This window comes from Pezoporus flaviventris, unplaced genomic scaffold (assembly GCF_033815535.1).
Source record: "Pezoporus flaviventris isolate CSIRO_AGI_PZ_B2104156 unplaced genomic scaffold, CSIRO_AGI_Pfla_v1 ptg000071l, whole genome shotgun sequence".
Taxonomy (NCBI): domain Eukaryota; kingdom Metazoa; phylum Chordata; class Aves; order Psittaciformes; family Psittacidae; genus Pezoporus; species Pezoporus flaviventris.
Window position 1 is genome coordinate 1,164,899 of NW_026892619.1, and position 10,532 is coordinate 1,175,430.

Sequence of the window (10,532 nt, forward strand, 5' to 3'; positions counted from 1 at the left end):
CTTAATTATATGGGAACATCCTTATCAGTTCTGTCCCCAGTGATCCGTAGGTGCAATCTGCTTCTAAACACAGAATTCCAAAATTGAGAGCAAGCAGATTCCTGGAAAAAGGAAACTGTCGTTTACTGGGATCATGGCTCAAAACATCCTGAACTCGTATTTTACATATCTGTCCATTTGAAAATGGCTGTAGAAATGAGAACCTTTCAGAGCCTGCACTGAGGCTGGTCGGGCTCAGATTATAGCTGGTGTGACTGACAGATAAAACCAAATCAAAGCATTCCTGAATTTCCAATAGAAAGGAATCTTTGGCCTTTGTCTACTGCCACTTCCCAGTTGGCTTTATGAAGAAGAAAGCCCATTAAAGGGCCTTCTAAAATCCCACTATATGGAAAATAAACGGAGACAAATGAAACAAAGGGAAAAAGAGGAGGGCTCCGACCCCAATTTGGGGAGCTAATATATCTTATTACAGGATTAATACTGTGATTAGTTTTATCGTGTTTCAAAAGGAAAATGAAGAACACAGCTACTGCCTTAGCTCCCACAAGCAGCAAAGGAATGCAAATCCCTTCTAAGCCTGCTCACTACATGGACTGCCCTGAAATCTGCTGACTAATTGAGGGTCTGATCAAACTCTGTGATTTGCTTATGCCTTCCAATGCTCTCCCCTATCAATAAGTGAAGATCAAGCAGTGTTTAATTGGAAGGGTTCTGCATGTTCTTCACTGGTGTAGGAAAGGCCACAGCAGAGAAACCTCTCAAATAAAGCTGAACGTCTTTGTGCAGCAAAGTAATGACTGCTTCTCCTGCTGATATCAATAATGGAAATCTGTGCTCAACAGCTTGCTGCTTGAGGAATGTTTAATTAGAGCGGAGTTAGCAAATTAAATGGCAGCTCCTCTGTAGAGAGCTTGCTTGTGAAAGTTACATGTGTATGTGACAGCAAGTAGCTGTATCTTTAGGACTAAGAGGCGGCCCAGCCGCAGTCACCTATTGTCAGGAAGTGGTTGCAGCAAGTTATGTTAAAATACAGACATGCCCGATGGCTTGTGAGCATTGCAGCTCTTTGTCTCTTGGGTCTAATCAAAGTTTTCAGGAGACCACCACCACTAAACCCCAAAACTAAACCAGAGACCAATATTTAACAGAAAACCCTCTATTTATGTGCTTCCACGTAAGTTCTATAAGCTGCTAAAATGTCACAAACCGCCGAGCCAGGGGGTGAGCACAGAAAGTCAGGTACCATCAGCATCAAGAAGGGTCACCTTGTATGGTGTCAGATCAAGTGCACTGTTAATGTGGGCTTACATGGGTGCAGGTGTGATCCCAGACTGGGTTGTTGTTTTTCACCCTATTCCTTTTAGTCCTGGTAGGATACAGCCACAAGGATCTAGAGATCATTCTTTGTGTTGTTTCAATCCTCCTTGCACACAGGCAGCCCAACAGGGCCTCAGTTTCCCATACAAGGCAGCTGTATCCACACTTCTATCCAGGGCACATCAACTGTCCTGACTGGTTCTGGGAATTCACTGCATAGCCTACGTGGAAGGCAAATTCCAGGCTGCCCAATGGCATGGGGTGTTTCAAAATATCTTAATTTCCCCTGTTTTTCCACCCAAAACACATCACAGCCTTTAGTTATTACCCACAACTGCAGGATTTTGTCTCTGCTTTGATACACAAATCTGTGAGTTTAGCCTATTCCCACTGCAAATGTTTCCATCAAATCCTAAGAGAAATAAGCAAGTGGTTAATGCATTCCTAAATATTTATAAACCTATAAGAACCCATTAATATTTAGTGTTGCCAAGAGGTTTTGTCTACTGACATCTGCAGTCAAACAGTTTCAGAAGACAGCATAATTCCAGGGCAGAGATGCATAAATAGTATGTTATTTGCCTGTTCTGCACCAATTATTTCTGCAGACTCTGCAGAACCAGTGAAGGGATTAATTACTTACAGACACAAAAGTTCATGAATCAATATGAAAAAGATTCCTTGAAGGGAAAAACAATAATTAAAGGAAGTGACTATGAGGATTTATGAGCCGTATTCCGGGCGAGCTGCCGAGACCCCTGTGACTTCGGGAGGTGGAGGGCTCTAGAACAGGATCTTTTTACCATACTGGCTTGTGGAGGCGCTACCATTCAGATATTTTCAGCATCCCAGAATGAAATTCCAATTGGAAACAAAGTTGGAAGTGTTACAAAACACAAATAGGTTGCGTTTGCCAGGGAGCTGAGTCAGACACTAGAATCTTCTCCCGGCATCAGTCTGTGCTTTCCCCATTCCCATGTGGGCTTTCTTCCTTCTCTGTTCAGGATTAAACTACCCTTAGCTACCCCAGGAAGGCAGCAGATGATGAACTGTCAATTGCTGAGTTATCAGAAGGTACATTCCTAGAATCTGGGCATTGCACCTGTACAAGTTTTCCTCTTGCCGAGTGGAACAGGAGCGTGTGGATGTGCATCTTAAGAAAAGCATTCAGGACCTCCTTCTATTTGTCTTCCCTGTGATGTGCTCTCGGCATTATCCAGACCCCATGTGCCCAAACAGCAGGAGAAAATTCAGAGACAGACCCATGGCTTTATGTGCAGCTGCAACTTGGGTTAAAGTTTCTATCCTGCCTCCCTCTGCCTGCTTTTACTGCATTGCGTCAAAGCGAGCGCCTGGATTTTCTGAGGTTAAACAAGTGTTGCCAGTAGGATCCCCACAACCCTCCAAGCATCTCGGCTCCCATATCCATCCTCCCTCCCACCACTTTACCTTAGCAGCAAGGTAGGAGCAGGGTGGCAGACCAGGCTGGATGGTCACTGCAGCTTGTCACTCGCTGCAGCTCATTGCTGTGACTCACACGTTTCCTGCAGAGCTGTGAAATCTCTCCTTTAGCTGCAATACATTAAAAATAACATCAGGAGTGGGGATGGGGCTGAGAAATGCTGCAAGAAGTGTGTTTGCTGGGGTAACTCTGGTTTGAGAGCATCTCGGCTGCAACACTTTGGAGAGCTGCAGGCTTTCACAGGAGCGAAAGGGATAAAAGGACTGAATGAAGAGGAGGAAAGTCATGAGAGGAAGCAAGAACAGGGATTGAGGAGTTAAAAGGTGCTCAGAGGGCTTGGAGAAAGGCAGGATAAGGAAGTGGTGTTGATATAAGCCAATCTCTGTAAGAGTGGCTTGGCTTTAATGGCTGTGTGAGTTCTGACCTGGCGCATCACAGAGTTTCTGCTCTGCAGAAGCAGCACTTCTCCCCAACTGAAATGCCACACTAAGCATTTTCTGATAGGCACTTAGGTGAAATTCCAAGTACCATCTCTTAGACTTAATGTTCTGCTGTCTGAGCCAAAGGCATCATACACTACAAGAAGTAGCTCTCCTGCAAGCCCCTCAATAGCTTTTAAAAGCACTGAGCAAACAGTGTGGTCAAGCCTCTGCCCCATGGTGCTGCAAGCACCCACACCACCTTCCTGGAGATAGGAAATCTGCTTTGTAAGAGTAAGTCTGCATAAACCGATGTAGAAACATCTCCATTAAAAGCAGAAGGGAAACATGAAAAGAAAGACTTAAAATGATGTTGAAGAAAGGGAAAACCAATTTAAATGTTTGTCTCCCGGTTCTCGAAAAGCATCAAACTCCCCAAGAAAGTGTGTGGGGGGAAATAAAGCATCTGGAAATGACACTGGAACTCTCTCAACAGGAGTTAGTGGGTTTATTACATATACATACAAGTTCTGTTTCCTGAATTGTTTTACCAAAGCTTTTCTCTCTCCTGCTGGGAACGTGGAAGGAAAGAATTGATTTAAGTTCTTACCTCATCCATCATAATCTTCTTTGGAACTCTTTGAACTCGAAGGAGATGCTTTTGGAACACCCCTGAAATTTGTATAGACGCTTCCTTCTTCTTTGAACATAACCATTGAGGACCAATGCAAATTAGCCAATGCCACAGTCAGTGCACAGAACTAAAAGGTACCCAAACACCTATGCAAAAATCCATCCGACTGCAAGAAAATTGAGTGCACCCGTGTAACACCTGTTCTAACATGGCCTTCCATGGGTTGAGCTTATTTAAAAGTTTAATTTGCAGCCTTAGTCTCATACTTGCCCTTAGCACCAGGCTTAATTTCAAGCAACTTCAGCTAATTGAAAATAAATGGGCTCATGCTGCAGGATGTGGCTTCAGAATTGCCAGGCTTTGCTGCTGTTTGAGCTGCTCCTATTTTGTGCCCAAATTACACCAGAAAATTAGAATCTTCAGTCCATAGTGCATTAACTTGGGGTAGCACCTAGGAAAGGAAGCTCATTCAAGCAGCACAGGGAACTCCCCCCCCCCAGTTTGTTCCCTCAACACTTCACTGCAGCCCTTTTTTATCCTTAGGCATTGCCCCACCTCTCAACTACATCCTCAATCATTCTTCCATCACTGGCCTGCCACTGAACAGCCTCCTACCAACATTTAAAGCCACATTTGTATTTTGCTTCTGAATTGGTTTGTTAAAATTTCTCCTTTCCTCCAAAGGCAAAAAGGAGCCTGTGCCCACACCAGGGCTCAGCGAGACCCATCACAAAATCACAGCACTCCCAACACCAGTGGATCTATCACCGTAACATTTCCATGTGAACTTTCACAGCCCCACCAAGAAATTTTGTCCCCATATCACTCCCCCCAAACACATCAATGAGACAGAAACCACTATCTCATATCCTGTTCCGCAGGCCTGAAAGATGAGTACAACACATCATCAACCTTTCAAATGCATCAGTGACACACAAAACGTACAAGGAAGCTGTGTAAGCATTTCTGTAACTTTATTGACTAGCTTTATTGCACATACTTATTGAAGCCTCCGTTATTTTATCCACCCAAGGTTTCCATAGTTATTTTAAATGCAAGTTAGAGGTAACTTTCATTCCCATTACTTATTTTTTTTCCCCCCATTTTAAGTTTTAAGGTTCTGAATCACCCAAGAAAGACACAACCCCTGAATTCATACGTGAAGACCATGCGGTATTCAGGGAGCAAGCCAGTGGGTGCTCTGCAAGCATACTGATACTCTGCACAGAGAAACATCATAGATCATTAACTTTAAACCTCAGTGGTCACTGAATTAAATATGTGAGACTGCAACGTTAGCTCAGTCCATCATCATTGATCCTGTTGACCTGATGAGAAAGCTAGACTGCCCAAAAATCAAGCCTTCTTCTTCACTTCACTCTCTTCTTTTCCTGCTGCTCCTTTCTCTTCCTTCTCCTCCTCACCAGTTTCCTCAGCAGTTTCCTGAGACTCCTCCCCTTCTTCAGCTGCTGTTTCTTCCCCTTCTTCCTCTTCCTCACCCTCTTTGGCTTCTTCAGATTCTTCCTTAGCACCTTGGAAAGACAGAGACATTTTTCACATCCATGTACTGTTCCTAATCCCAATTTAATGGGAGCCAGCATATTTGCACCCTTAAACCCCACACATCTGGGCACAGCTGAACACGATGGGCCTGGCAACTCATTCTGCATGAAAGCAGGGACATTTATCAGGGACATACAAGTGAGAACAAGAAAACTCCACAACCAACTTACCCTCTGTTTTAGACGGAGTCAAACACTTTCTAGGTCTTTTCAAAATCATGGCCTTGAAAAATACTGACTGTGGACTCACTGCTTTAAGCCTTATCCAAAGGCTTAAAGAATCTTGCCACTGCCCTCCCACTGGCTCTTTCATTATCCTTCCATTATCATTAATCTTTACACTAATAAACTCAAGTAGTTCAATGGTAACCAATGCAATTTCAGATGTGTAGGTTAAATCCTGCAATCAAAGTTGGGAAAGGCAACACTGGATAACATTCCTAATACATTTTCTTTAAACATCTGAGTTTGGGGCAGCAAGGAAGTGGCATATACCCTGACTGGACAAGAAAACTACCTAGATCTCAGGCAACAGCTATTGTAACCCCCTGAATACAACAGCCACATCCACAGATACCAGCTGACATTCCTGTTATCACAGGCTACTCTCTGGGAATCTTCATTTAGCTCAGGATATCCTTGTCCCTTCTGTTTGAGGATGTCTGTATTAGCTAAATAATGTTTGCTGATGTAACATTACCTGCTGTTAAAGTATTATCATTCTTGGGTTTAGACACTTGAGTGGAAAAAACACCCAGTGATTTTCAAAGGAGTATAATCAGTCCTATAATCTGCCTGATAGTGAACATTTACCTTATCCTACATTCAGTATTCAAGCTTTCCTGCCTACATCTTTGTGCTTAATCCCACAACCCTTTGCTGATGTGAGCAGACAGTAAGAGTGATCTGTTAGACTTCATCAGCATTTCTGGAGTTTACCCCACATGAGCAGGATGAAGCATGAGAGAGGGATTTGAAAATAACTATAAATACCTTCCTCCTCCTCTTCAGCCTCTTCACCTCCTGCTTCTTCCTCACCCTCCTCTTTCTCTTCCTCCTCACCTTCTTCTGCAGGAGCTGCCTTGGCTTCTCCTGCTTTAGCAGCCTCAACTGTTTCCTCTATGTCTATCTGCTCTTCCTGGACGTGACTGGAGTAGTATGTGGGGAAGGAACGGGTCGTCATCAAGTAGGAGCTGGACTGGAGACCACTGTAGGCAGACCTGCCGAAAGTCGGGGCAGTCTGGGTGTAGCCACTGGTGATGCTTCCCACACTAGTGAAACTGAGCCAGGTCTCTTCACCTTCCAGCAGTTTCCTAGCAGGAAAAAGCAGGTAGAAATCACTTCATTACGCTGGAGCAGTAATCAGACACGGATAAGATACTGTCACGCTTTGAGCGATGCAAGCCCTTGAGACTGCGTATTTATGAGTGTAAAGAAATAGGCCATAATGAATAACTATGTGGCAACAGTACTGTATCTTCCTGGAATAATTTGAAAGTTTGAGGTGAAACTATAAGAACACAACCTCTAGGATTTGGTTCCTATAGCAGGTGGAAGTTAGAGGTGTGTTTTAGTAGCATGTAGGCTTGCAGCGAACAACATAGATCCAAATTCAATGCTACGTTTAGCTATTAGACAAGGGTTATAGCCACTTTCTCAATATTCCCCCTTGTGGCATTCACAGAAACTCTTTTCTGGCATTTGCCATTGCTAACAGTGTTTGGGACACAACATTAGACAGCTATTTAGCTGCAATTCTGCAAAATATTTGCTTTGCAGGAGATGGCTTCTTTGAGTTAGAAATAAAGCGCCTTCTTAAAAGCATGTAATGGGTTTTCAATACTGAGAACACAGCCACCTCTGTTAAATTCCACTGACAAAATCTTCACTGCAAGCACAGATCAGGTATTTTTATTTGTAAAGATGAAGAACTGAGTTTATATTGCCAAGATATGTATGCATACATGCAGAGAACGCCTACTATCATACTCACTGAAGCTTGCTACACTGAACATTTTGCTTTAAGCAAGTATTTTATCTCGTAAGTTCTGCTTCTTCCAACAGCAAGGCAATGGAGAAGACCTGGTTAAACTCTGACATCTATCTAGGAACATTTCTGCTAGAGGAATGATAGAGTGAATTTTCCCAAAGAGAGAATGGGACCCTGACCCGTGTTCTGACTTACAACATTACCCCCATCATACCTATATGCAGCAATTTCGATGTCCAGGGCCATTTTCACATTGAGCAGATCTTGATATTCCTTCAAGTACCGAGCCATTTCACTCTTGGTGGTTCTCAACTCATTCTCTAATTTGTTGATTGTATCCTGTTGGAAGCAACAACACTGACAATGTAAAATCCTTCCATGTCTAATACCATGCAAGGAATCCCTCCAATCCTATTAACTTAATCTTGCTCTGGCAGTCAGAAAACGGCTTCAACTCAAACCTCAGCCAAAGAGGCACCACTTACCAAATCCCACCTTCTCTAGCAGGGTTTTCCCATCCCTATATCTACACCCTGTTATTCCATTGCTATTTAATGTTAAGAGCTCAGTTTCCTGCTGTCTTGAGGACAAAAGCATGCATGAAATTTGCTTATTGCTTTATTTCCGTTTCAGACTTTATGAGCTTTTTCTACTTTTAGCTTAAGGGTATCTTTTCCATGGTGGCAGAGTCAGGCTTGACTGGCATATAGTTAATGATATATCACGCGCTATAGCTCTGTGGCATTTTGCATCACAGTTTCCTAACACTTTACAGCTTCGGCTTGCAATACAGCTACTGTATGAGCAGGAAGCGATGCTACTGTACGATGGTCCTGATGCACGTCTGAGTGCCCCAGAGGCCCCCTCCCCGCGGAGCCCGACCCCTCACCTGCAGGGCAGAGATGTCCGCGCTCTGCTTCTCTTCCAGCTCCTGCAGCTGCTTCTCCAGCGCCTCGTTCATGCCGCGGGTGGCCTCGATCTCCAGCGTCTTGGCTTTGAGCAGGCGGCGGCTCTCCGAGACCTCGTCCTTGGCGGCGCGGACGGCGTCCGTGTTCTTGGCCGCGCTCTCGCTGAGCACGGTGAAGCGGCTGCGGAACCACTCCTCGGCGTTCTGCATGTTGCGAGCCGCCAGCTTCTCGTACTGGGCGCGGATGTCGCGCAGCGCGGCCGAGAGGTCGGGTTTGGCCGACACGTCCATCTCCACGGAGAGGTGCGCGTACTGGATCTGCGCCTGCAGCTCGGCCAGCTCCTCCTCGTGCACCTTCTTGAGGAAGGCCAGCTCGTCCAGCAAGCTGTCCACCCGCTTCTCCAGCTCCGCCCGCGCCAGCGCCGCCTCGTCCGCGCCCTTCCGCACCTCCAGCAGCCGCGCCTCCGCGTCCTCCCGGCTCAGCACCTCCTCCTCGTAGCGCGCCTGCAGCCCGCGCAGCGTCTCCTCCAGGCTCTCCCGCTCGCCCTGCAGCGCCTGCTTCTCGCTCGTCGCCTCCTCGGCGGCCAAGCGCAGCTCCCGGATCTCCTGCTCGTAGAGGGCGCGGAAGCGGGAGGGCTCGGCGTGCTTCTGCCGCAGCACCAGCAGCTCCGCCTCCAGCACCTTGTTCTGCTGCTCCAGCTCATGCACCCGCTCGATGAAGCAGGCGAAGCGGTCGTTGAGGTCCTGCAGCTGTGCCCGCTCCTGGCTGCGGATGGACTTGAGGTCGTTGCTGATGGCCGCTACCTGGCTGAGGTCGAGGCTGTCCACGGAGTGCAGGAGGGAGCCCGAGGCGCTGGAGGTGGCATAGCTGCGGCGCACCGACACCGAGGACACGGGCGCGGACAGGCTGGAGTACGCCGAACGGGTCGAGCTGTACCCGCCGCTGCTGCGCATCGCCGAGACATGGAGCCGCGGGCTCTCGGCGTAGCGGCGCTTGTAAGAGGGGAAGAACGGGTCGTAGCCGTACGAGCTCATGGCTGCGGGGAACCAGCGGCTGCTCTGCGGACCGGCGCCGCTCGACCGCCGGTATTTATGGGCGGGAAGGGCGGGCGGGCGCAGCCGCCGGGCGGGGCCGGGGCCGGGGCCGGGGCGGGCAGAAGCGGCGGCGCGCTGAGGTACGGCCCGCTCGGCTCCGCGCCGAACCGGGGGTTGTGGTGGGGTTGGTTTGTGGTCCCCGTTATCGTGGGCCCGTCTCGTACCCTCCTCCCCTCGGGCCTCCTTCGAGTCTGCCCCAGGCTTTCGCGGGTCTGCCTCTGGCCCCGGTAAGGTTTACCTCAGGCCCCGGCAGGGTTTAACCTCAGGCCCCGGCGGGGTTTAACCTCAGGCCCCGGCGGGGTTTACCTCAGGCCTACTTCGGGACCCCTTTGGCTTCTCTCCTGCCCCCAAGCCTGCGGGGCTGTGGGTAACCCCCGTCCGTCCGTGTTTTTTTCCTCATAAGCCACTTTTGTGGAAGGCCTGAGGAGCTTACTGCAAGCCCCATTTTGCAGGAGGGCTCCTAGGGAGGCCTTGTCCCTCAGGGGAGCTGGGTGCAGCCCTCGCTGCACCTCAAAACCCAGAGACAACACATGTAAGTAATGCTTTTCTCGTTCAATTGGCAGTTTTTGCAAGGCTTGTGTGCTCTTTGAGCTGTTGCTGTGCTGGTCCTGTTCTCCTCTTGCAAGTGGCTCCTAATCACCAGGTAATTACATGAATAAAGAAACATGATGGGGTGTGGTTTGCAGTGTTGAAGTGCATTAATATGTAGTTATCTAGCTTTGCTTCCTCTGTGCCTTGGGTTTTTCAAGAGGCAAATCTGAGACTTGGATCACAGGGACTGAATATTTATCCTTGTCTAATGTGGCTAATACCCAGATTAAAATGAGGCAGCTGTGTTGCAGCTACCTCTGATGCTGGTTATTAGCCACTGATTGATTAAAACAAAACAGTATTTATGTAGTAGATGTTTATCAGAAGTAAGCTAGGAACACGCTGAGCACAGACTTCACTGGGTGTTTGAGAAGGCGATAAGTTGCCCGAGTCAGAAGGGCAAATGCATTGCAAGCCAAAGTCAGTTTTCTTGAGGAAGAAATAAATGTAAGTGTGGGTTGGTGGGTGTTTATTAAGAGATACCACAGAAATACTGAGTTATTTCCTAAAGAAAGGGGAAAGACTTAGTGATGCACATAAATGGATCAGTGT

The 10,532-nt window shown here is 47.3% G+C and overlaps 1 protein-coding gene across 1 annotated transcript; it reads right to left on the reverse strand.

Annotated features, from left to right (window-relative positions):
* Positions 1–4,789: 4,789 nt before the first annotated feature.
* On the reverse strand, positions 4,790–9,377 carry NEFL (neurofilament light chain). Its single transcript, XM_061472424.1, has 4 exons — positions 8,277–9,377; positions 7,602–7,726; positions 6,391–6,710; positions 4,790–5,367 (listed from the first exon to the last, which is right to left on the reverse strand). The coding sequence occupies exons 1-4, from the start codon at positions 9,327–9,329 to the stop codon at positions 5,192–5,194; spliced, it is 1,674 nt and encodes a 557-aa protein (XP_061328408.1). The 5' UTR covers positions 9,330–9,377; the 3' UTR covers positions 4,790–5,191.
* Between the last annotated feature and the right edge of the window lie 1,155 nt (positions 9,378–10,532).

Excerpts from the sequence above, each read along its gene's own strand:
- NEFL (XM_061472424.1), bottom strand. The coding sequence starts at position 9,329 with ATGAGCTCGTACGGCTACGACCCGTTCTTCCCCTCTTACAAGCGCCGC. Across the intron at positions 7,727-8,276 it reads CGGACATCTCTGCCCTGCAG|GATACAATCAACAAATTAGA; the intron begins GTGAGGGGTCGG and ends TGCTTCCAACAG. Across the intron at positions 5,368-6,390 it reads GGCTGAAGAGGAGGAGGAAG|GTGCTAAGGAAGAATCTGAA; the intron begins GTATTTATAGTT and ends TGTCTTTCCAAG.